Genomic DNA, 26051 nt, shown 5'->3' on the forward strand with positions numbered 1-26051 from the left:
ACACTGTTCATCACTTTTCTCCCCAGACTCCACCAGAGGTCTGTACGAGAAGAAGATTAAAGAGGCCATGGGCAAAGACAAAAGAACAAAGTATGAGCCACTACCTGACAAGACCTTCTACAGAGAAGAAGGTAACTGTCAAGGCACTTATCATCTAATATTGTCTTTCATCCACATGCTGGAGCTCACGAATCTTTATGAGGAAGTGAATATGCTTGAGAAGCACAGTAGGGCTGCATCTGTTAACTGGCTGTTAGTTATTAATAACTGAATGGCTGACATTTTAATCGTTCAATAATTGGTTTGAATTTATTTCAGGTTCTTAAATGTGAAAATGTTTTTGTTTTTTGCTCCTTGATAAGAAAGAAACACTTACATAAACAATAAAAACACAACGGAAATACCAGTGTACCCATACACTGTGTAAACTGATACAAGGACATTAATCAGGGGATTGACTTCTAATTGGACCTAACTTAATTATATTAATGAGGATTTGCTTGAACCTGAAATTTCAAGCAGCAGTTAGTGATCGAATGAATTGCAACTGTGCAGGAACAGTGTACATAATATGTACAAAGCCTTGATATTTAGCATGACCTTTGTTGTGTTTTCTTTTCTAGAGGATGAAGTCACCTATGTTTACAGGACACCGGTAAGTGTCTCAGTCCACACGGTGTTATTATGTTTTTGCTTACATACATGTGAATAAACATAAGTGTAATCATGTCACAGGAAGACGGATGTTTGAATGTGGATGTCAGTCACTGTTAGTTACAGAAAACTAAGAATCTTACAAGTGGATGATCCAGCATGACGCTACATTCCATGTTGGCTGTTATAGTGTAGTATGTTTAGTTTGTGTACCTCATGCCATGCAGGGGTTTATTATATATTATATTATAAAGTTATGTAAGGGTGCTTTCTAGGGCTGTAACGATACACCAAACCCACGATTCGATTTGTATCACAATTTTTGACCCACAATTCGATTTGTATCACAATTACTTAACACCAAAGAACAAGATTAACTATGCAAATTATTAACAATTTGCCAAAGCTATAACACTTCTGTTTTCTTTGTAACAAAATACTGTTGAAAAACAAACAGAACTAAACTCCACTGTGGAAATGATTCGAGCATGTTGAAAATTCTTCTTCAATCAAGTTCTCTTACATTTACGAAGTAAATTAAATGGCTACTGTTTCACACTGAGGTAACTGAGGCTTACTGCCTGTGCTGCAAACCACAAATCAAGTAAGTAAACATTAAACAAATAAACAACTTCTTTCTCTTAAGAAAACCAAACTCGTTGTGGAGTTGATTTAAGGGAGTTGAAAATTCTTCTTCAGAAGAAGAGGCTTGCTCTCTGTGCTGTGACAATGTCACCTGCAGTGACCAGCTTGTGTAAGGGCAGCTGTAGCATCACCTGTTTCTCCTTCAACACAGCTGCAGCTGTTGTGCTGCGGTGGAAAAACGTGACAACTTTCCTCACTCTGCCCATCCCTCTCTGCACAGCCAGATTAACAGTGTGAGCAAAGCATCGTATACAGTATGCGGTTAAAATCCGGCCTCTTCGACAGCATTGGCAATGTTTCTGCCGTTAGCTGTTGTCACGTAAAGAACTTACGGCAAATTGTGTTGCCATACTGCTGACTTAAATGAAGAGGTCGGATCCGCTATTTCTGGGTTGGTTGCCATGTTTTCTCACGTTCTTCTTCAACTAGCTCAACTTTTGCAGGCAGGCATCACATGATTCATTGGATCTGAACGGGAGAGATAACTCTGGGAGTTGGAAGGGGTGTGTCGCTATTCTGCCTTATCACACCGCGACACAGGATCGTGGATCTGAGTGTCGCGATTTCGGTTTCATATTGCATATTGTTACAGCCCTAGTGCTTTCATACGTAAATTGTTGTTTCTGAAACCAATTTATATTAACATAAGCCAGATAAGCCAAATGACATATTTGTATTTAAGGGAACAAGGTTTAATCTGATTGATGACTCCATCTATCATTGGAGCCAGAGATGCAGATTATCAGTGCATGTGAATGAATTGCAACATTAAAGCTGTTGTGTTTGTAAGTTCGGTCAATATTCTACATCAATACAGTTCCTAAATCTGTGATTCCATTTTTGCAGGTCAGAAGTGAAGGTGCAGAAGATTATAGAGACAGGTCAGTACTTTTACTTTTGCTATTGTGTTATGTTTTTACACTGACTGTCCTTCTATTTTTATCATGTTTTCAAGTATGCAAAAACAAATAAAGCTAAATAAATTTCTTTCTCATATTTGTGTAGTAGATCTTACATGAGCTCACGACCAAATTGGAATGAGAGGGAATTTCAACAGGAGTAAGTTAGTTATACTGAAAGTGTAAATTAATCCAGTTGATGAGGGGTTTATGTCATGTTTACTTTTTCTTTCTCTCTACAGGAAGTCATACTCAACCTACGCAAGGCCGAGATCTGAATACAGAGGAAGGGAATATGTTGAAGAGTAAGTGTTTTCATACAAAGTTAGTTTGTGTTGTTGCCATGTAGGTTCAAATTTTGTTCACGTTGTTCAGATCACAGATTTATAATAAAAATAATATAATAAAAATGATTAAGTATCTCATAAAATATGGTTTTCCTCTTCCATCTGGCCATAATTTTGGTTGTGTTAGTGTCACATATTGTATTATTATAATCCTGATAATTATTCATTATTTGATAGTTTTGAATGGGACTAAATGTATTAAAACTTACATCCAAGTCAATATTTTGGATATTCTTTGACATATTTAAAAAAAAAATGTTATATGGAAAATAACACTTCATTTTATATATGACAGTGACATCAAGTAATCAAACTGGTATTTAAATGGTTAAAATCCTCCAAATGATTTAGATTTTTGGTTATTTTGAGAAGGGCTGAAGTTGTTTAAGAGATTTATGCAAAAAAATGCTGAATAAAATATGAATCTGTAATGTTTTTATATGTTTTTGACTTAAGAGGGTAGTAAAGTAATTGAAACTTGAAGGTTTATGCACTGGTAAGTATTATTCAGTGACATAATAGAAACATTGACTATTCTAACATTTTCATATTTTAAATGCAGAAATCTTACCTGAATCCTTTATATACTGCAGTATTAGTACTACAAGGAGATCACTACTTCTACCACTGATTTACATTTAAGCCTTTTAAAAAGTCATTTATTAAAGTTAAACAGTTGTTCATACAAGTGTATAAAAGAGGATCCCTTTTTACTTGAAAAAACAACTTCAACTTGTAGATTTAAATTTAAGTACTTAGTTGTATTGTTAATGATTGTATTGCAAATATTGGACTTGTTTTTAACTCCACCATGGAGTTTTACACCAAACAAAACTGGTTGTCATTTAGTAACTATTTTGTTTTTTTAATTAAGCACAATTCCTCTGTCTCCTGTCCAGGCCCTACTTGTATGACAAGACGTCCTCTTACAGAAACTCCTCCTTGACGTCGACGCCCATTAAATCTGGTCAAGATGCTCCAAAGGCACCCCAGTCAAAGTCTCGCCTCATCCCACTGTGGGTTCAGTTTATGTTCTTCTTGGCTGTGGCAGTCTTCCTATACATAGTTTTTTCCAGCATGGAGACAAATGAATCCCTCAAAGGGATTGAATGAGTCATTCTTTTATTCAAAGCCCCATTTACAGGGCTGTAAACACTTTGTGTATTTTATTTCAAAGAATGTATTTTGGTTAATGCCTTTATTTTAGACATTGCTGAAATTGTGTTTTATGCAATATCTGTGTTTTCAATGCTGTTTATTAGCTTGCTTGTGCTTCAAGGTAAAATAATCTATTTGAGTCAGTATAGGAACGACCGGACTAAATAAACAAAAAAACTAAAACTAAATCCTTTCTCATACACTAGCCGTCAGCTGCCAGTCTACCAGGTGGATACAGTTGATAATCCAAAACTCACAGCAGGGGGTGATATTTTGATCTTGATGTGTTTTAAAAACTCAATTTAGTGTTGATGTAATGTAGGATCAGTGAGTCAATAAGGTGAATTTTGTCTTTATACAGGTCTAAAAGGCACATATGCAATAATTAAATTTCTCATTAAGGGACCATTGTATCAATTTTAGATTTTGGGATTTAAAAAAATCAATTATTTCTGTTTATGTTTATAAAAACATATGTTGTGCCATAGTTTGTATTAAAGGAATACTTCACCGATTTGCATTTAGCTTTGTATTACTAGAATAGGGGTAGCATTTTTGAAACATTGTGCTTCCCAACCTCCCCTGAGTTGAGCAATATCTTCATTCTTTTTTTTGTTACATGCTCACCAGTGACATATGGTCCTGTTAGCTTAACTGTTAGCAAAGATGGCGGTCACTGTTTACATTCTGGGAAAAAGGTCCCGCCCCCCCCCTAAAAAGTGCGGAATTAACGTTGCAGTGGGTGGGCTTGAAAAAAAAAAAAAGAATTAAGATATTCCTCAACTCTGGGAAATTGGGGATATTTTAATGGTTATATTGTCAGTTAATATGCATATCTATGAGTATAACTGTGTGACTAAACCCTGGTTATCATATTCTCTTAGGGTGCTTACTTTTGTGGGTTTTCAGTAAAAAAAAAATAAAAACACATTAAAATACAGTCTGGACAATTTTAGACTGGCTGTATTTCAAGTGCCTCAGCTTTATTGGAATAACTGGGATAAGTTCAATGTTTCATTGATTGGGGAATAATATTGTATTGTTTTTTGGAGTGGTTTATATCTATATCTTCATGTTTATGCTTTGTTTCACTCGAAATTGATTCTGATATTGCACTTTTGTACGAAATAACCCAGCATTAACAGCCAGTGGTTCGATAATGTTTGTTTTGTGTTTCATAATTCAAAATACAAAAAAGGAGCTTGTACACATTAAGTAAACAAGTGTCATTTATTCAGGAACAAAAACAAAATTGAAATGTTTAGATCACAGATGGTATAAAAAATAAAGTATAATGCATTTTTGATTAAAGATGTTGCCTTTTATGTAGTTTGATATTTGATCTGATGTTGTATTATATAGGACATGCAGTAATAGCTACTAAAAAAACTATCTGTGGAAAAGAAAAAGCTTCAACAGCAGTATTTTAAGAGACTAGTTTCTATGTTCACTCTAAAAGAGCAGAAATGTGCATGTTAATGATGTAAGATGAATAGTAGGTTTAGAGTTAAAATACCAAAACATTTTCTAATCCTTAAGGATCATTGATCTGTGGAAGCAAATACATAATAACCTAGCCGAGTATGTCATTAGTGCTATCTGGTAATAAATACAAAATGTTATGCACAGACCTGAGGAACCCATGTCACAGTTTCCCCCGATTAAGCTCTAAGTGGCAGTTTTCCACTCATCACATCTGAGGTCGTGGCAGTAGCCAAGTCTGAGTGACAGTGAAACCCTGACCTGAACCGTTATACTGATTTACACTCTCTGTCAGTCTTTTGTGGCCTTTAATTTACATCTCACCGTAACACAATCCTTGAGAATCACATGCATTTGAACACTAGCCTGACGTTTGGCATGAAAGAAAATGGTTGTACAGTCATAGGTCTATGTTGGTGTGAAGTGAAAACTACCTCATCTGGACTGTACTGAACTGGGTCCGTGTCATTCCTTTGTCAAAAGTGCAGTGAACGACCGGCCAAGCTGTTGGTTTCTTGGTTACATGCTGTCCAAATCAACGTAGGACTCAACGTTTGACCCTCCTGACTCCTTTTGCCAATGATTCTGTTTTAAAAAGAGAAACACAAAATGATCCACAATTAACAACACGGACACAGAAAATGGAAGTAAAATATTGAGCCTATAATAAGCTGATATAAGTGTAATCGTCTAGTGTGTAGATGGTTTATGAATAAAGCAAAATCATAGATTACACTGGGTTACAAAAAAAACATTTTTTTAAGTTGTCTTTGTTTTTTCCACTGAATTAGGAATACATTTTGCACCACTGAATCCAAAAATGACATCCATTTTTCTCAATCAGGTCAGGTTTTGATGCTAATTTGATTTTGAAAAATTCAATCTTCTGACTAAATTGATTACATTTTTGTGACATTATCAGATTATTTCCTTTAATATTTCTCATCCAAAAGAAATGCATGACTGCATCCCAGTGTCCCTGATACCTGGTCTCCATCTCTTTTATGTCCTGATGGAGTCTCTCCCCCTGCTCATCACTCATTGATCCCAGATTCTCAGGAAATGATCCATATGTGAGAATAAGTCATGCATTTTGATGCTCATGTTGCATCCAAGGTTTCTGAAAGCAGTCAGCATATTGGTGACAAGTTCTGCATAGTTCCTGGCCTTGTTGTTGCCAAGAAAGTTCTTCAGGACCAAAACAAAAGCCTTCCATTCTTCCAGTTCCACTTCATTCATTGAGTTTTCAAACTCAGGATCTCTGATGAGCTGATGGATTTGAGGACCATCAAAGATGCCAGCTTTCAACTTCTCTATGGTTAATCTTGGAAAAGCATGGCACAAGTAAGTGAAGCAGCCACCATTCTTGTCTAGAGCTTTGGTGAACTTTAATCAAGCCGAGCTTGATGTGCAGTGGTGGGAAGAGTATCTTGTCTCTGTCTACCAGAGGATTGTTGATGGTGTATCTTGCTCTGCAAGGCACCAATTCCTCCGGCACAGGCCAGTCCTTCTTTGTGTAATGCTGAGCATGGGTATATGACGTATCATATATCATATGACGTGAAAATACCCGTACATGTAAACAAAAACATTAAAAAACAAATATGTAGCTTTGTTCAGAAAGTTGACCTGATTGAGCAAAACCAATGTGATTTTTGGATTCAGCACATCAAAATTATCCTAAATGAGCTTAAAAAAAACAAAAACTTAAACAATAAATTTGTTGTTGACCAGTGTTATAAATATATGTTCATTAATAACAACTATTTATTGCATTTTTGTACAGAGCCAAGGAGGAGACATCTGTGGAAAAAAAATACCACATGGCCACACATCAATAACACGTATGGGAACAAGATACATAATGAGTGTAATTGTTGTTTGTTATGCGTTAGTGTTAATGTGACCAGTATGGTAGACCATCAGCTACAACTTTGTCTTCATCTAAATGAGCTGCCCTGTATGAAATGAAAATGTGATATTGAACAATTGACAATACAAGTGAAGTATATGGGGAATTTATAGTCACTACACCATGTGACTAATATTCTGAATAAAAATGACCAGAAATGATTTGAAGATGAAAAATTACTTTTTTTTTCCAAGTAGCTGTTGTCTAGAGGAGACTAAGCCATTTCAGAGACATTACACTTAATTATGGTGCAGATAGTAAACATTTGTTGGTGTCTGTGCACTCTTATCACAGCCAGCTGTTCATACAGGACAGCCCGTTTAGATGAAAACAAGGTTGTAGCTGATGGTCTACCTTACTTCCATCCCTAAATCCTCAGTGTTAATAATGCTTGGTTGCACGTTCCTCTTTGGGAGTGAGACCTCTTTCAAGATGCCATCTTAAACCACCTAGTTTCTGCAGTACTAGGTTTTACATGCATGAAGGGAGTGATGGGAGTTCAGAGGGTTGTGGTATAGAATCTCACCACTAGATGCCACTTTATCCCTAACACTGAACTTGTAAGTACACAAAACTGGACAGTCTAAATGTTCTTTTAGTGAGTATCTCATGTTCACAGTTAAAGAATTATGACCTTAAGTACCTCAAGTTGTTCTGATGCACATGTTCCCCATCATAGCTTGTTAATTGATAAGGCAACATAAGTGTTGTCCACACCTGTAAAAAAGAAGCACAGCTTTAACTTTATGTACACAAACCTGATGTTTGCTGGGAATCATATCCTCATAAGTATATCAGCCTCATTCAGATAAAGGAACTTACAGGTTCTGGTCTCTCGCTCAAGCTCAGACGGATTCTTCTCCTTGTTACATAATACCTTCGCCACAATGATTATCACAATGACAGCTACAACAAATGTCAGGCCAGACACAAGCCAGCTGATCACCATTGGACTCAGTAGTGGATCTGGATCTGAGGGTCAGAAGAGTCACCAGTAAGTTATATTCAACGTATGTTTTCATATGAGGCTCAGTCTATTTCAAGCTGAAAGACACTTGCAAACAAGAGGAAACAAAACCTGTGCTTTAAATCATTCCGTTTTTAAAAGCACTCAGACTTCCAGCACACACCATACAGAATACTTTTATTTCACTGTAATATTATCAGTTTCACCTCTGATGGCTATAGGCAGCGGTTGGCTTTCTCTGGAGACAAAAGTGCGTCCACCCATTTGGACCCGATACAAACAGTAGTAGTAGCCCTCATTGGAGCTCTGTGCGTTGGGAAAGGTGAAAGTGACAGACGGGGTAAGAGCAGGCAGCGACTGGCGCACTGTGCCATTGGGCTGAATTAGCCGCAGCTGAAAGGACCCTCCGGGATACTGTTGCTGGGTGGAGCAGGTGATGTTAAAACCATGGCCTTTCATGACAGAACCAGCCGGAGCATCTGATGACGTGTTGTACCAGTGTTGTGGAGTCAAGAGTTCCACTGTGATCAGACAAAAAATACAATTTAATAACCCATAATTGCAGTAAATACATGTTAAAATCATTTTCAGCCTTGCATTAGAGCACAGGACTTAATTTATTTATTTAGATGAGATCTCATGTGGAGCTGCTCTCTTGTTTTGAATCTATAACAGTGAACTGAAACTTAACGTAAAAAAAAGGTACAATGCAATTCAAACTGTCAAAATATAGGTCATTGTTCAGCCCAAACATGGACACATATTAACATGACTTGTGCCTAAAACAGTATTTACCTAAGACGTTAGTACAAAATAAATACATACAAGACTTAAATGTCCCATCACTTGAATGAATGAATTGTTGTTTTCCATTACCCCAAAATGAGCCAAGCTGAGCACTCTACAGAGGCTGAACCACCATGTTTTCATAATAACCCACAACAATAACTAAACTTTTGGGTTTTGATGCTAACTAAGGGCTACATAGAGAAGGGTGAGGTAAGGGATATTCAGCTGCAACTTCACCAATAAATTACACACTGTACTTTTAAAAGAGGCAACAGAAAACTTCACAGTCATAAAGATGCAGTAGTAGCAAAACACTGATGAGGACAGGAGTAGTTTTCCTCACCACAGGTGTCATATTTAACACCCCTTCATTGTTGTGAATACTGAATACTGCAGTCATACACTTATCTGCAGGTTTGCCACAAAAGGCCCGTCCCGGTGGCCCAGAGAAAAACATAGTGACAGTAAGGCATATGGTGGATCAGAATAAATGTGAATGGTGTTGGTTCTCCATCACCATTACACCATACAATCATAAAGACAAGTTTAAGCCAAATGCTGTCTATTTCATCCTTAAGGGAAGTTCAAATAAATTGTGTATAACACCCATGAACTAGAGAGCAGTGTAACTGCAGTTACACTGTAAAATCCTCAAATATCTAATACAAGTTGTGCAAAAGCAAAATATACAGTGGTTAGACTATGTGGTTGTTACTCACCCACTGTGATGTTGATGGAGTTGCTGGGTGGAGAGCTGAGCAGCTCAGAAGAGAAGCCACCTTTGATCCTGTAACGACAGTTGTAGCTGCCCTGGTGAAAAGTCTCTACGTCGGACAGTGTGAGCTCCACTCTGCTTTGGGTGTGGTCTGCCCTCTGTGTAACCAGTGGCGTGGACACTCCGTGCTTGTACAGGTGGAAGTCACTCAGATGGTGACCCAGCTGAACACTGCAGCCAAATCGAACAGCCTCCCCAGGTGAGAACACAGTGTGAGGCGACAGCAGGGTGAGGATGGGTGTCAGAAGAGCACCTGTGAGTGAAAAAAGGTTTTCCAAAACTGTGACCTTGCACACTATTCTAAATACTTTCCCAATATTACAGTTACACTATAATATCCTTTTTTTAAGTGTAAAACAAACAATGACTCACCTAATGTGATGTTGATGGAGTTGCTGGGTGGAGAGCTGAGCAGCTGAAAAGGGAAGCGGCCTTTAATCCTGTAACGACAGCTGTAGCTGCCCTGGTGGAATATCTCTATGTCGGGCAGTGTGAGCTCCACACTGGTCTGGCTCTGCTCTGCCCTCTGTGTAACCAGGGGCGTGGACACTCCGTGCTTGTATAGGTGGAAGTCACTGAAGTGATGACCCAGCAGAACACTGCAGCCAAAGCGAACAGTCTCCCCAGGTGAGAACTCATTGTGAGGTGACAGCAGGGTGAGAGAGGGTCTTAAAAGAGTACCTGAGAGTGTGAGATCAAAAATGAGCAACACACTCCGGAGTAGAGCTGTAATCAAGGCCCGACAGAACTCGGCCCAAGCCCAACAAGTACATTTTGATTGACAGCTTTTTAAAAGCCAGAACCCATTTACAGCCCGACATTATTCAAATTTTGAATAATGTCGGGCAGTAAATGTGCGATCGCACACAGCTCTTTTGCATAAATTAATTTTTTTTTTTGCATACATTTATCATACTAGAGTCTCACCTGAGCATTTCACTCCTGCATCATTCTCATGGGTGCAGTACGAATTACTGTGAAGGGCAATAGCACAGCGTGTCAAACTGGACTCTTGTCCAGTGCACTGGACATGGTGCAACCAGATCTCTCCTTTGCCAACACCAAACACTGCACCATTAAAGGCAGTTTCAGCTAAGCCACATCCCAGCTGTAAGCACACCACATCAGCATCCCGTAGGTCCCAGCCATGGTCGCAAACTGTCCCCCACTCGTCACGGTGGAGAACCTCAACTCTCCCAGAACACTTGTTCTCCCCATCTACTAGTCTGATCCCACCTGTGAATCAGTGGGAAAGTTACTTCAAGACAAGAAGAGTGTGACAGGCTGATGCTGCAGGTTTACATCAATCCCACACTTACCAAAGGCATGAGCTCCATCCCATAGTACACCTAACAGGCCTGTGCGAGGGATATAACAAATATGGAATTATTATTTAGTAAAAACTAATTCATTGGCATTAAAATGTCAACAACAGAAGCTACTGTTATATATTAGGCTGTTATATATCTGCTGGGTAGACCTAACAGTAGACAGATAAATCATATCTAACACTACAATGCAACAGTGAATGTCTCCTTCTCACAGTTGGTTAAAACTGATATAAACAGTGCTGACTCAGTGTTATAGTCTCACAATAAGATGGCACTTTACAGTGGTCTGTTCAGATTATTGTATGAATACATCATAGCATAGGATAAGGAACAAACAGTCCTACCCCTATTCTTTTCTTTTTCTACTGTAACATATAACTATATAAACTCAACACCTCCCCGTTCATCTTAATAATATAGTATATTATTTTCTTAAACTGTATAATAGCTCTGGTTCCTTTGATTTCATTACCCAAACTGTTCCGCAAAGTCTTCCCACAAAATGAAATGCACATGCTCTTCAAATCATTACGGACATAGCGTAAATTAAACTTTTATTTATACCATCTTCTCTATCAATAAATACATTTAGATTATCAGGTAAATTAATGATTACTTGCTTTGTACACTATTTGGGCAGTAATAAACTTAAACAAATCCACACACTTGATAACTTGGGAGGTCTTCAGAAAGTGTTCCTTACATCCAACATTAAAAGAAAAAGATATCGTAATATCAACTTAATTAGAGGTTTTGAGACTGACTGACACTATTTTGAGGTGAATGTGATGTAGTTATTTATCCTGTTGCATAATCACACATGCTACAGTACCTAGCAGCTCCTGCCTCACACCGTTGCTAGCTGCCATTAGCTCACCTGTGAAGAGGACGCGGAGGAATGTGAGCATCATTCCCCTCAGCCTTCCATCAGACGGCCGAGGGGGAAGATGCCCGTGGTCCCGTTGATGGAGTTGACAGCCGTTCAAAGACGAGACATTAGCTGGAATACTCGGTTCCGCTAAGTGAACTATGAGCTAACAGGCTAAGTGAACACACACACACACACACACAGAGCAGTACTTAGCAGCGCGGCTGGTAACTTTTTGAATTACTTGTCGATAGCAATGACGAACTGGTCAATAAAATAATGAGTTTGGCCTCGAAAATTAGATAAGTTACAGGTGAGTATCACAACAACGAGATGTCCAGAGAACCGCCAGGATAAGCTACATGATGCCAGGCCCCCGGAATCACGTCAACACCGTCTCTGCTGTGAGCTCTTCATCCTGCGGCAGACAGGTGGCGCTGCACCGCCGCAGTGCTGCTCTTTAGCACAGGGGTCTGTGCAAGTCTGGGAAAGAACTGGGAAAAAACAGAGGTCTCAAACTTGCAGCCCCGGAGTCTATTATCCTATGTCCCTACACTTACTTTGAAGTATTCTATTAACAATATTCAAAGGGGAGCAAAACAGTGCAGGGAGTGAGGTGTAAGTGATTATATGTATGAACAACTCCCACCAATAAAAATCTTCTGGAGCCACAAAACATATTTGACCCTTACAATTCAATTTTTTTAACAGAAAACTGTTGAGATTTCATGGCTTGTATGTGTTACAACATAATAAAACACCATACACTTGTGGAGAAAAGCCTACCTTGAAATAAACCTGCTTGCTTAAGTATGTGGATCCAAAGATGTTAAGGACACCAAATGTAAATGTCAACACCTGTTCACACAGGTGTTGGAATAGCATTTTTCAAACAGGTTTGTCGAGTTTGGGGAGGTTGTCTTTTGTTGTTTGTAATATCGCTTCATTTGACACAGATAGGACGTGACAGCTTGTGGGTTGACAAAATATTAAAACACGTTAATCAAAGTAAGAGTTGTTCCCCATTGTTCTACATTCTGAAAAGTTACTGAAAGGTGGCATGCATACTTCCTGTCCAGAGTGCAAAAATATGTGGCCATAGTTTATCTTTAAAAAGTAAGTCCCTACAAAAAACATCATTTGGGTAACACTGTCATATATGAAATGGTGTTTTGACAATGTGAGCTCGAACAGAGTACGTTTTAAATATGTCATTTTAATTTTTTTTGTGGAGAAGCATCACTACCCAAACATTGCTCTAAGCAAAGTATTTTAATTCACAGGTGCTTTGGTGCATTCTACTGATGATACATGGTTAAAGGTCATCTGAAAAAACATTTGAAAAAAACGTTCACCAGCCACCACATGTATTAAATTACAAATGTAATAACCAGTCAGCTGAATTAAATTTGTCACCGCTTAACAAAACCACCATTCTTATAAAACATAGTAATTCAAAGTACGACTAATTGGTGGTAATCTAAGCCAGTGTTTCCCAACCCTGGTCCTCAGGGAACACTGTCCTGCATGTTTTAGATGTTGCCCTGCTCCAACACACCTGATTCAGATGAACAGCTTGTTATCAGGCTTCTGCAGAGCTTGGTGACGAGCTGACCATTTGAATCAGGTGTGTTGGAGCAGGGCAACATCTAAAACATGCAGGGCAGTGTTCCTTGAGGACCAGGGAATTGTAGCATAAATTTCAGGTACTTTTTTTTTTATAATCAAGCAAGTCAGAGGGAAAGGCTGTGTGCAGCTGATGAGATGGTTACCTTTCTGTACTGATAGCAAAATTATGTTTTGGTGTTTTAATTAAACAAAAATAATACTTCTCAAATCCATCAGTGTTCTTTTATCTGATTTTCCAGCCAGCAACCTAATCAAATGTCTGAGTATTGTTCAAGTGAGCGAATGAGAAACTGATAATTCACAGCAAATTAATGCATGACAGGTGCCATGACCCCGCCTGGATCCTCCACAGAATCTCCAGTTGCTGTGAATCTGTCTGAAACGAAGATGTCCGCTGCTCCCATCATATTTGAATGACAGGACCAGATTCTCTGGACATTATTCATGACTAGTTCCTGTGTGGGAACGACTAAGCATCTTCCCAATACTGTTGTTTCTGATAGTTTAAATTACACATAAATGTACATTATCAGGTCTGAGCAGCTCCATATTCACAGGTCAATAGTTCCTCTCACTTTGAACTTTTTGGCTGAGCGCTCACTCGCCCTCTGTTCAAACTTGCTTCCATAAATGTGAGAGATAAAGCCATTGATCTCCACTCCAAACACACTGTTCCTCTTTGGGATCACTTTCAGTTTGTTCTCCTTGGTAATGATTTTGAAGACATGTTTGAACTCTTGGACGAGGATTCCTGTGGTGCCCACATATGACGGACATTTAGAGCAGACGACTGTGATGATGGCACCGTGGAAATCGGCCTTCAGAAGCTTCTGCTGCACAGACTGTGGGTTGCTCGTTGGTTTCAACCCACCGCAAAGGTCAACGATGTACTGTCTCCAAAGTTCATGCAGAGGTAGGAAAAGCTCATATCTCTGATGCTCGGGCTTGATCTGAAAGATCTTCATCGCCCGCTTCTGACGAGCGTTCAGTCCTTTGGCTTTCTTGCTGTTCCTCTTCTGCTTGTCCTTCTTGGGCCTGGAGGAGCCCAGAACCACGGCTTTGTAGCTCAACATGTCGCTCACTCCATGATGAGCCTGATGCTGAATGCTGTTTTTTAAGAACGCCTCTGTGAATGTCCTGGCTTTTGCTGCGCTCTGAGACTCAACACCAAGAAACTTCACCAAGTCCCGGGGAATCTTGTTTTGAACGTTTACTTCGTCCATTTCAGGGTTGTTCTGCTAATTTCCCAGTGAAACTCAAAAAGAAACGTGTGTAGAGTAGTGGCAACCCTTCTCTGCGATGGCCAAAATGAACCGGAAGTAGTACGGCAACACTACTTGGACAAGAGTGGTTGGCCAACAGCCTATGGGAGCATTACCGCCACCTTTCGGACTGGAGTGTAAAACCGCTCTCAGTTCAAAATAGCCCGTTGTAACGACGGTCTCTTCATCAATAAATAAATACATTGTTTAAACAATTTATGGATTTGTCTAAAAGAGACGTTGCATTCAATCATCGTACATTGTTAACAAAATGAAACCGTTGTTGAGTATTTTAGCTTTAGCTCCTTAGGCTGGTAAATAATTACATATATTAAGCCAATAAATGAAAAAAATGTTCACTTGACTTTGAAGAAAACGTATGACCAATAATAACTTGTGATCATCCCACTTTCTGTTTAATTACCATTGAGAAAGGGTTGTGGAGGTGTAACTAAGGGTTTCATTAATGGAAAATTAATAGTTTGATTGATCCCTCAAAACTCTGTTTTAGAGAAATGGGTAAAACTGTAAAATCCCCAAGTTTTTAGAAAAAGGCACATTGACACTGCTTCCACATGGCCCAAGGTGATTTCTCCAGCTCAGAAATGTTCTGCTAATATTGATACATGATATATTACGCTAATTTTCTAGGCTCTTCCCAGCTTAGGAAGGTTTTGTCTTTGCCGCATCTTGTAGCCACAATGATGGACAACAGAGATCTTGCTTTGAGCATTGAAGTTAGCTCCACTTAACTTAATGTTTATAAGAAATATTAATGTTGAAGCAATATTCATATTCAAAATATCTTTTTAATAGCCTCCATGTCATGTGACCCACAAACATAAAATGTATCCAAACTGTATTTGTTCCACAGACAAACATAGAACACCCTTTTTATTGAATGTTACTGCCACTTGTGACATCTACCTTTTTTAAATTATATATTAATGTTTTAAAAAAATAATTCAATATGTTTATATATTGAACACTATTGTAACTTTAATGCCTGTTTACATTTGACAGAGAGTCAGACAAACAAGCATCCTTTGTTCCATAGCTTGTTCTTCCTGGTTAAGGGCAACACAGTGGATGAATTAACCAAAACCCCAACAGGAAGACATTTTTACTGAATCATGCCTGACTTATCAAATGGTCTCACACATCAAGTGTCCTACTCTTGAGATGGTCTAAAGCATGTTATGTTCCTGATAGAGATGACAGGGAGTTTGTTTTTTGACATAAAGCCAAAGCTACAAAATGGCCAAATTAGACTTCCTTTTACAAGCATCCAATCCCTAAGATTGTCATATGTCATGTCCATACTCCCCAAGCAGTTTGATAAAGCAGGTTTCCAATTACTAAATATAGAATTCAAATGTGCAAACTGATTATGTCAGAGAATGGGATATGGATTTTATATTTATACCATTTGTCTTACATTTAAGTCTCTAACCAGGGATCAGGGTCATAAAAAAATCAACATGGTGTAAAGCATGAACACATTCATAAGTCATTTTACAGGCATGACACACAGATAGTGGCAGCCTAGTTTCCACTTCTGTGAGACTGAGATAAGTTAGTAGGAGCAGCAACGAATTCACAGCATGAAAGTATGTTTGTGTTACAAAGGTGGGGAGCAGAAGGGAGGTTTTACTTTGCTGTAAGCATTATGCTTATAATATAAGCATAATGCTAGAAAGTGTAATTGATTTAAACTTATTAATATGACTGAGCATACTCTTTAAACCAAGTTGGGTTACCCTGTGTGTTTTTGGATTTCAGAAGAGCCAGACAAATAAAACATTTGTGGTTAAGTCAACCACAAACAAACAACAAACCTTTGTAATGATAATGTAGTAGTAATGTACTTTCTTGATGCAATTTATTGAACCACTGGTCAAATAAGCATCCAAGTTTTCATTATGTAGGAAAAGGTGTCCATTTCTTTCACAAAGAAAAAAATACAGATAAAGCCCGTTTACAGTATACACACACACAAACATATATATGTATATATATGAATGAAAAATATGATAAATTTATCTGTAAATCAAAACCATCACATTGCATTTGTCAAACATAATTCTTCTTGTGATGGGACATTTACCAGTAATAAAATAAACACTGTCATAAAATAACAAAAGCTAAAATAACTTAATTAACTTAAGGGCTAGTCCTCAAAGTAGATGACCTTTTTTCACAGGTTTGGAGCTTCAGTAAGTACCACAGCTTCTAGAACATTTTTTTTCATAAACTTTCATAAATTCTTTGGATAACAGTCCAACCTGCTTCAGTTCCACCGTAAAAAGTCTCTGTAGCGCCACATCAAAATATGTACAGTTTGTGCTACATTGTTTAAAAGTCTGTTGCTCAGTGTGTCAGAAAGATGCAAACTTTCAAACATGGCCTCATTTGGAATCTCCCAGCAGATGGACAATGAGTTCATAAGAGGAGAGGACGATGGCTGTGTTAGGAATTTGTCTAATTAACTGTGGAATGAGTCCTCTGTAAAAAGCTGCATAGCCTTCCTCCACTGCTATTAACCTCCCCGTCTGGAAGAAATACTTGTACTTGCTGCCTTCCTCACGAAGCCTTGTGCGTATGACCTCTGTAGAGACGACAAAAAATAAAGAAATTAATTTACGTGGACAAACGTGCATTTCCTGGACATTAGACAAAGCAAAAAGCAAAAACAATGAGTAAAAAAAAAAAAAAGCATTTACCATGTGGATAGGCGATGCAGGACGCACAACCCTTTGAAAAAGCAGCTGCCATCATTAAACCAAGGAAATCTGATGCTCCTTTCTCATTTTCGCCATTCGGGGAGGCATACTTGCTCTTGGCGAGATATTTCTTCAGTGACTCGTAAATGAGGAAGCAGATCATGGTCTCCGAGATGCCAGCGTAAGAAGCGGTGAGGCCTCGGTAGAAACCCCGGACTCCCTCCATTTTGTATACATAGCGGGCGCACTGCAGTGCATTCATCTTTTTCTCTCCTCTGGCTCTGAAAGATAAAATAAGTCAAACTCATTGAAGCTAAAATGCTAGCATTTTCTACTTCGCAGATGATGTACAAATAAGAAACTGCTTCTATTGATCTACAATCGAAGCATTTTTAAATTTCAACTAGGGCTGCACAATTAATCACAAAATAATCAAAATGGTGCAAGTGTGACCATGTGCAATATCCAAATCAAATGACACTGATTATTTAAAACAAAATGTGTGAAAAGGTGCTTTCAAACATGATTAAAATATATTAAGAATTTTTAATCATTACCGTCACAATACCTTTTTCAACCCAAATCCTTTTTTAGTTGCATTATTGACTAATCTATGAATTTAGTTCAAAATGTTTTTTGCCCTTTCATTAATTTAGTGTAACAGGACAAGTGCTCTTCAAAGTTGTTCCATGATACTACTACTACGTGCTAATGTAAATATAGACTCCTCTCCTGCGTGCAGGGCAGTGCGTCAGCACTGTGTATTTATGGTAGCATGTCACAAGATCAGTGCCATACACTATGAAACCCAAGGCCAGTGTCATGCAGGTGGGCCCTTGTGAAAGGTCACTATGTGTGAACCACCTTCTCCATCCACAATAAATCCTTTAATAAATCTGAATGTTTTTCACAACAATCTCTACAGATTAAAAAGGTACACATACAGTACAGTGCAAATTCTAAGGGCACCACCAGCTTTGTTGTTTTTATGTCTGTCAAATCCTGTGATCATTGGCATTTGTGACTGAAAGTTGGTCTTATATATTAGCAACCTGAGCTTCCAGTGAGATTTTTAGTGAGTGAGACTCATGTTCAAGCATGTCATGAATACATCTGGAGTAATAGACCTTTTTTACATTGACATAAAAAGTAGAACAAACACAGGTTTTCACCAATAACATTAATTAGGGCTCCAGTTTTCATGCAATCTTTCAAGTGATAAGGTCACACTAAATACTTGTACATGTTTCCTGTATTTTCTGGATGTGTTCCAATAAAGTTCTTGAGTAATAATTATACCGTATGGTCATTATTGCTAATACAACGGTGGCCTAAGACTTTACTAGTACTGTAGAACAGGTATAATAATGAGTGTACACACTTTTTTTCCAGCTGCATCCTAGTCTTGACCATCCAGATGGGATTCATCAGAGAGTTTGTAACAAAAGCTAAGGAAAAAGGACAAGAAATATAGAGTTTTACACAATAAAGAGATAATATGATCATATCATCAAGGTTCCTATTAAGTGCAAAAACACAGTAAACTGTAACTGTAAAATATACTGATTAAATATACTGTATATTCATGAACAATTAACATCTCATCCTACTTAACAGACATTTAACATTTTCCAAATACTGTTCATACTGTTAATTTAGAGGCTTTAAAAGCGCTCATTGTGACATCGTTGGCACAGTGTCATGTAACACAGTGGACCGTGCAGAAGCTCACCTGCAGCACCCGCAGAGGACATGTGCACCAGTCCACTGTTTGGCACAAACAGTCCATTGAACATTTCTTTAGCTTTCGAGTACGCAGCAAAGTAAATGGCTCTGAAACACAGAACAACCTGGTAAGAACCTCACACAGCAGGATGGATTAACACACAGACATTTACTTTTTTGTATAAAGTGTGGGTGTTATTGTGTGACAGTTGTACAATCGTGTATGATTCAGTTTGGGCTGCTCTTTCAGTGCATCCAGAGCAGTCTGTTTCCTAGAGTCTGCTCTCTCAGCTGGGTTTCTAGAATAAACTCTCACTGCACTGAAATGAGCTGAATAAGCACAGAACACCTCAGATGCCCTCAGACCTGCTCAGTTGGCCAGAGGAAGGGAGAGACAGTGGAGTAACTGGGCAACGGGTCAAGCTGTGGCTACTCATTAACCATACCACAAAGTTTCAAAGTCTGATCGACATTCTGTGGCAGCGCATTTGAGCAGTTAATTTCACAGATAAATTGCCATTTGACATTTACTTCCAGGGTTTTAACCCCTGAGCAAACATGACAAAGATCTGGCTATTTTTTTGACACCAACAATACAACAAGGTGGCAGTTACTGGTATGCACACACATAATTCCCTTGAAAAGTATCCGACAAACTTCCAAGTAGATCCCATATTATCCACTTTGTTTCATTACAGAAACGTTTTTTTCTTTTATGTTCTTAATCTACATTTATTTAAAAAAATAAATACAGGGATGCAGTAAAGTTGAGTGTTGGTTTAAATTACAGCATCTCAGTATGTGGCTACATCCACACCAGTATGTTCTTTTTGTAAAACAAAAATGACCGATGGAACAGCTCTTTATCAGAAATAATCTCACTCCACCCACTGGATGATGTTTATAAAAATCATCACAAGGCAAATGCAAAAATCCATATCATGGTCTCAGTAAGTCTCAGTTTCTGCTTGTTCGGACAAAAATAAAAACCAATAGTTTTAAAAACTAAAAAGGGTTCAGAAGAGTCTCCAAAAGGCTCCATGTTACTCTCTAAATCTCTGCAGTCATGTGAACACCATCCAAACTCAAATGTTATCATTAAGAACGGGCCATCTAGTTAATGTTTTATTACAATTCAAGAGAAAAATATAAATGCAGCTTCCTCCTTTGTTTGCTTTCGTTGGCAGCCATTGTATAGCGAATTCTAAGGTACCCTGACACAAGGAAATAAGACTGAGAAATTTCCATTGGTTTAACTCTCTAACCCTCCTTTTTTTTTTTTTTACATTTTCAAATACAAGGGCAGTTCCTTTTGTTTTATCATTAACCTGGATTGCAATAGATATAAATCATGTACTTTGACACTGTAGTGGGCAAGAATGTTTAAGGACGCAGACAACCCTGATGTATAGTGTTTGTACAACTAAAATGTGTGCTTTAGATGCTGTTTTCATTGTACCTTGAGGGGGCCACACCAACCAGGTTCGGCCCCAGACCACGGAAAAGTGATCTTGGTCCCTCTTTTTCAAGAATCGATCTGAAATAAGAGCAGATATACATAAACTATCAAACAATGTTGTTCCTGTATTCATATGCAAAACTGTCCATAATAAACTGCCTTTACATTTGCTACAGTACATGTCAGTGTGTTATATCAGACTCTATTATTACACAAGTATGATAGGTCACTCCTGCAATCGTCCAGACTGTTACATCAGTCAAGTTCATTTGAGCTGTATTTGCATCAGGTTCGACATTTAACCCAGTTCTATCTGCAGCTCTCAACTTGTCACGTCTGCCACATCCCCCTAGAGATGTTTGCCTGTTTTGTAGATAGCAAGCTTCAATCTCATTTTTAGTGAACACACAAGCAGTATGTGTATTCTATCCTTTTTCTTTTCTTTCCAACACATGTGGGGAAAGGTCCATAATGGTTTTCTTAAACATTCTATGCTCATGAATGCATAGAAAAAGCTTTAAAAGTTTAAAAAACAATCTACATTACATAAAGCAAGGAGCTGAGCTGACAAGGAAATATTTGCTCTCGAAACACTAAACGTTTGTCCTTAGGCACTGTAGTTTTATAGCCTCAGCAATAACAGACACCAGTCCAGACTGGTTCAGTGTGTGTGGCTTCTGTCCTTTGAGGGTAATGTAACACCAACAGAGTCCTACTTAAAACCTTCTTTCTTTCCTTTTAGCTGTACTCCACAGCCTAGGTGGATTCATGAAAGGACTGTTTTAATGAACATTTTGTCCCAGACATCCGGTTGAGGACATTATATAGACATAAAAACAGGACATGTTGTACAAAATTCCCACCTCATAGAGAACACAAAGGAAATAACAGATTATGTTATTCGCAAATACAACCAATATAACATAACCTGTAACTGGAATACAAAACTGTTATTTTGCCACATCTTTTATGTGACTATATCTGGCACACCTAAACAAAAGGTTCTGCAGGTTAGACTAGTATAGTAGACAGTACACAGTACACTGCATCTACAAACACCACCAGCTTACAGTTGTCCAGATCCCAACAAAACAGGTATAAACTCATAGAGTACACCCACAATAAGGGTACATTTATCCCCATTTGTAGATTCTAAAATACAAATGCTCCAAGTTAGAGCACATACAACATGGTGCAGCACTATTTGGCTAACAATACAAGCATCCATCTCACCGTAAGACCTGTAGCAGCCCAGGCGTGACAGTCCCCGGTCGGATAACCCCAGTGCCACTTAGTGTGCCTAATTGGACCTGGAAGACAGGCCGGAGGGTGAGGCCGGAGGACTGCAAGCGCGTCTTCAATACCTCCAGTGGACAGGTCACGATGGCCCCCACCGTACCACTACACCTGCAAAAATGATTACACTAGAATTATGATGACAGTTAAGGGGGGATATTTAAAAGTCTGCTAAAAAATTAAGTAACTTCCTACTGGTCTGGTAAAATGCAATTGGAATCCTGCTTAGAAAAGCTATTTTTTTTGCAGGATTTACTCATTTTAAACTTGACTGAGGACCTTACACAACTGATGAGCCACTGGTCAAGTTACCAGCACATCTGATAAAGATGTCTTCCAGTGCATATGTTCTAACAACACTCGAAAAGAATGGTTGTAAATAGCGCATTAACAATGTCAGCAAAATCTTTCAAGTTATTTGGTTCTTAATATGTCTCACAAGTACATCCTTATTAACTAGGTATACCCTTGTCAGTGAGGCTTAGTCTAATCTGTCTTATGTCTGCAGGACAGAGTCAAACATCTTAGCAAAAGTAGCATCTGACCCAATTATCCATTCACTAATTTATTTGATTGTTAGACAATAGAAATTAAGACTTCCACGTCCCAAAGCGGAATCTGACAAATCCATGTCACTGTGATAAAATAATGGGCTGAGGAGTTGTGATAATAACCACAGTTCACAATGATTAAATGCAATAAAATCAATGCTATGGTGAAAGAAATACTTAAAACATTAAGACTGGCTATATCAACATTGTTTGTGATCCCTTTCATGATTTTAAATGATTCAAAACACAGATACTGGGTCCCCTGATTGAGTAGGATCAGATTAAGGCACTATTGGATGCACTTATTCATCCTACAACTTAATGTAGAACTCAGATCAAGCTCTATAGGATTTTTTCACATTTGTATACTGTGTTGGTTAGTGTATAATCATTGTAACTGCATTACTGTATGTTGTCTATTGTATTATGATATTAACTGAAGGTTGATGATTACACTTTGAGTTACATTACAAATATGTTTACCTGACAAAATTATTTATCTACCCATCTATATCCGATGATCCAGAAATAGGACAAAAGTTGTCAAACAAGCTCAGCTAGTTCTTTAAATAAATGATTACTCTAGTGAGACATACAAAATTAAAGAGAGCAACACTTCCACCACATTACATTACCTTTTACTTTATTCCCATTTCACATGAGGATAAATTTGGGCTCGTCCTAGGAGTTCCAAGGGTAACATGGCGTCATTTAAAGTAAATGTTTAAATGTGGCCTCAAAAGCCCCTTCATTCTGTCCTCTTTTTCATTTTAGTTCGGATTCGTAGTTAACATACAGTATCACTCAACCAGGTAGCGGTCAGGACATGGAGCTGACAATTGGCACAATATCAAGTTATCAACATGGGAGGACGCCGCATAGCTTAAGGCTAGCTGCTGTACCGGCCACAAGGTTGAGATACTTATCTAACCGCGAACGAAGTATTGAGTTACACATCGTGACACAGGTTATCACACAACATATTTATCTAAACCACGTGGTGTTCAACATAGTTTATACATGCCGTTTTCCCCACACAAAACTTACATATAACTTGAAAATGGTCATTAGTTACGAGGAATTAGCAGACTGATGTAATGCTAGTTAGCCGACCCATTGAAATGATATGGTGCTGCCGGGTGGTTCATTAAATGTCCTAGACTCAGGTGTCTATTTATGGCATTGATAAAAAAAAAAAGGTTGACACGTGCGATCTTACGTCATGAAGATTATATTCACATTTTACGGACAGTAAACCAAAATGTATGTCTTCAGTACAGACACCGCGCTATGCTAACACGAGCTAGCTCGCTTTTATATACGTTAGCTTGGCGTCTAGTGGCACCGCAATGCGTAGATTGTCTGCGCAAAAAACGCACAGCTAAACACCGTGTTCACCCGTTTATGTTATTTTGACCACTGTGTTATTGAACAGCGTTAGTCCGGTTTGAAGCGGTTTCGTCAATGTGCCTTACCCGCCGGCAAAGAGATGAAGCAGCGTGTCTTTCTGTGCCATCGTTGTCCTTTCAAACAGCCACCATACTGTCTGTATTCTTCTATTTAAATATCCACGAATGAAAGATTACACGGACAGTGTGGTGTGTCCCCGATGTGCTGCCGCTAGTACTCCTTGTCTCTGCACCGGCTCTGTGGAGCTGTCATTACCACGGGCCGTTCAGTCACGCGATGGTCTGATGTGTTCCTCGCAGTGACGCCAGTGGGCCGGGCGGGGGTGTTGTCCATGACGTAGGTCCACGTGCCTCCCATCTTATGTCTTGTCCTTTTACAAGTTATTATTACACAACAGCACCCACAACAAACAGACGTCCCGCAAAACAACACTCTGAGTGCCCATTGACCTTGATCAGTTTATAGTTCATTTTCAAGTAATTAAAAAATATATATTGATAATGATAAACTGATCTGCTGTGTCAATATGAACTGTGAGTTGTAGTCAGTGTTGTAATTCAGTCCTCAGTCCCAGTCATAAAGGTAAAGTCTGTGGCTGCACTGCTCCACTGCACTCACAAGTATACGCACTCAAAAACAAACATCTTGGCCTGTAACCCCATGAGGTGCAACGGTAGCTCAAGTTGTCTTTCAACTTTAAGGCTGAAAGACAATCAGGCTCCACTAGTCTCCGTGCCGATGTGTCCTTGGGCAAAACACTTCAACCCATTTTGCTCCTAGCAGCATGTGGGTATGAAAGGTGAGTGATAGAAAAGCTGCACAGTATGGGCGAATGGCAAAACTGTAGAGTAAAGCTGCTATATAAAAATATACCATTTACCTTGACTCGCTTTCAGGAAACTACAATATGAACCATTCCATACAAACAATATATTCAATTGTCCAATTCCTGGACTTCAGAATTATGATATTTTAGTTGTATCTTATTTTCAAACATCATGGTGATGGTTTCTGATTAATGAACCCTCGAAGTGGTGATTTATGTAATGAGTTCTATGTAGGATCTTGTAGTAAAAATACAGATTGTGTGAAATACTAAAATAATTAAAATCATCTGCACGTGGTTGTTCTGTGGCCACCACAGCAGTTGAGCTGTATCTTGTCTTCCTCTGCGATAGTCTTGTTGATACCGCAGTATTTTATTGAGTCAATTTTAACTTTTGCAATATGTTGTTTTAGAAACCTCAGCATTTTGAACAAGAACAGACAATGACATATGTTTGCTTCACCCCACGGAGTGGGAGTGAAGTATTGTTTTGGTGGCTCTGTGTGTGTGTGTGTGGGTGGGTGTGTGTGTCTGTAGTTCAGCACTTGCTTGCAATATGAGCAACAGAGGCCCAAGAATTTTGACCCTGACATCTGATGTGGAGTCAGACTTTACCATTGAGCCTGTTACACATATAGGCCGACAGAGGCTTGTTGTGTGAATGGGGTGAAGTCTACCATCTCTGATTGCCTTGTTAAGCTTTGTAGGAATATTGTTGGTATCGAATTTGTTCACCATAGCCACATTTACCAACTGAGAGTCACTCAGAAGGCTAAAGTAATCATGGGAGACCCTCAGCTTCCTCTGCATGTAGACCTCAGGCTTCTGCCGACAACACGGAGGTTTCCCTATGTCAGGACGCAATAATCAAATAGATATTCAAAGTCATTTGTCCCATCAGCTGTGTTTTTTTAAACAGGCTGTAGTTGCCATTCGGTCAACATTATATCTATATTTGATGTATGTATGTGCTCTTATGTATGAATGCGTTATGTGTTGTGAGACTCCAATGTCATTTTTGCGATTACTGCAACAGCCCTAATGGATGTATTTATATTTTGTATATATTTCCTACTCTCAGTGCCCATTTTGCACTCATTTTCAACTCATTTCTAAACATTCAGGCATTCAATTAGAAACTTGAATTCATCATTTCACCTTCTCAGTGATGTCACTTCAATGCTCGGGCAGAATGCAGCAATCCCACTGCAATTCCTTTTGAAAAAAGTACAATAGTACATTTGGATTTACACGCTTATCTAAAAGCAGTTGTTTACTTTTTCTCACCTCCTGCTGCTACATCTCTTAGCAACCTGTTTGCCTCCCTATAATTAGCCTAATTC

At 38.6% G+C, this 26051-nt stretch overlaps 3 protein-coding genes across 3 annotated transcripts; all 3 read right to left on the reverse strand.

The window, feature by feature from the left end:
- Window positions 1-4919: 4919 nt before the first annotated feature.
- Window positions 4920-12482, reverse strand: si:ch211-150o23.3 (uncharacterized). The gene is made up of 9 exons (XM_058642860.1): window positions 11837-12482; window positions 10948-10986; window positions 10556-10864; window positions 10001-10309; window positions 9573-9881; window positions 8271-8585; window positions 7920-8069; window positions 7741-7814; window positions 4920-5770 (listed from the first exon to the last, which is right to left on the reverse strand). Exons 1-8 carry the CDS (start codon window positions 11868-11870, stop codon window positions 7771-7773), a joined length of 1509 nt encoding a protein of 502 aa, XP_058498843.1. The 5' UTR covers window positions 11871-12482; the 3' UTR covers window positions 4920-5770; window positions 7741-7770.
- A 602-nt stretch (window positions 12483-13084) lies between these two features.
- On the reverse strand, window positions 13085-14780 carry pop4 (POP4 homolog, ribonuclease P/MRP subunit). Its single transcript, XM_058642861.1, has one exon. It carries the CDS (start codon window positions 14677-14679, stop codon window positions 14008-14010), a length of 672 nt encoding a protein of 223 aa, XP_058498844.1. The 5' UTR covers window positions 14680-14780; the 3' UTR covers window positions 13085-14007.
- A 1803-nt stretch (window positions 14781-16583) lies between these two features.
- slc25a33 (solute carrier family 25 member 33) lies at window positions 16584-24179 on the reverse strand. The gene is made up of 7 exons (XM_058643955.1): window positions 23948-24179; window positions 21859-22032; window positions 20626-20703; window positions 19174-19274; window positions 18823-18889; window positions 17442-17722; window positions 16584-17326 (listed from the first exon to the last, which is right to left on the reverse strand). The coding sequence occupies exons 1-7, from the start codon at window positions 23986-23988 to the stop codon at window positions 17127-17129; spliced, it is 942 nt and encodes a 313-aa protein (XP_058499938.1). The 5' UTR covers window positions 23989-24179; the 3' UTR covers window positions 16584-17126.
- Window positions 24180-26051: the final 1872 nt, after the last annotated feature.

Source organism: Solea solea, chromosome 11, assembly GCF_958295425.1.
Source record: "Solea solea chromosome 11, fSolSol10.1, whole genome shotgun sequence".
NCBI lineage: Eukaryota > Metazoa > Chordata > Actinopteri > Pleuronectiformes > Soleidae > Solea > Solea solea.

Bases quoted from the DNA above. Each gene is read 5' to 3' on its own strand.
- si:ch211-150o23.3 (XM_058642860.1), bottom strand. From the start codon at position 11,870: ATGATGCTCACATTCCTCCGCGTCCTCTTCACAG. The intron at 10,865-10,947 runs GTAAGTGTGGGA...ACTGATTCACAG, and splicing joins GGATGGAGCTCATGCCTTTG to GTGGGATCAGACTAGTAGAT. The intron at 8,070-8,270 runs GTGAAACTGATA...TCTGACCCTCAG, and splicing joins GCTGCCTATAGCCATCAGAG to ATCCAGATCCACTACTGAGT.
- pop4 (XM_058642861.1), bottom strand. From the start codon at position 14,679: ATGGACGAAGTAAACGTTCAAAACAAGATTCCCCGGGACTTGGTGAAG.
- slc25a33 (XM_058643955.1), bottom strand. From the start codon at position 23,988: ATGGCACAGAAAGACACGCTGCTTCATCTCTTTGCCGGCGG. The intron at 19,275-20,625 runs GTACAATGAAAA...TCTGTGTTTCAG, and splicing joins GTTGGTGTGGCCCCCTCAAG to AGCCATTTACTTTGCTGCGT. The intron at 17,327-17,441 runs GTAAATGCTTTT...TCGTCTCTACAG, and splicing joins CTGCATCGCCTATCCACATG to AGGTCATACGCACAAGGCTT.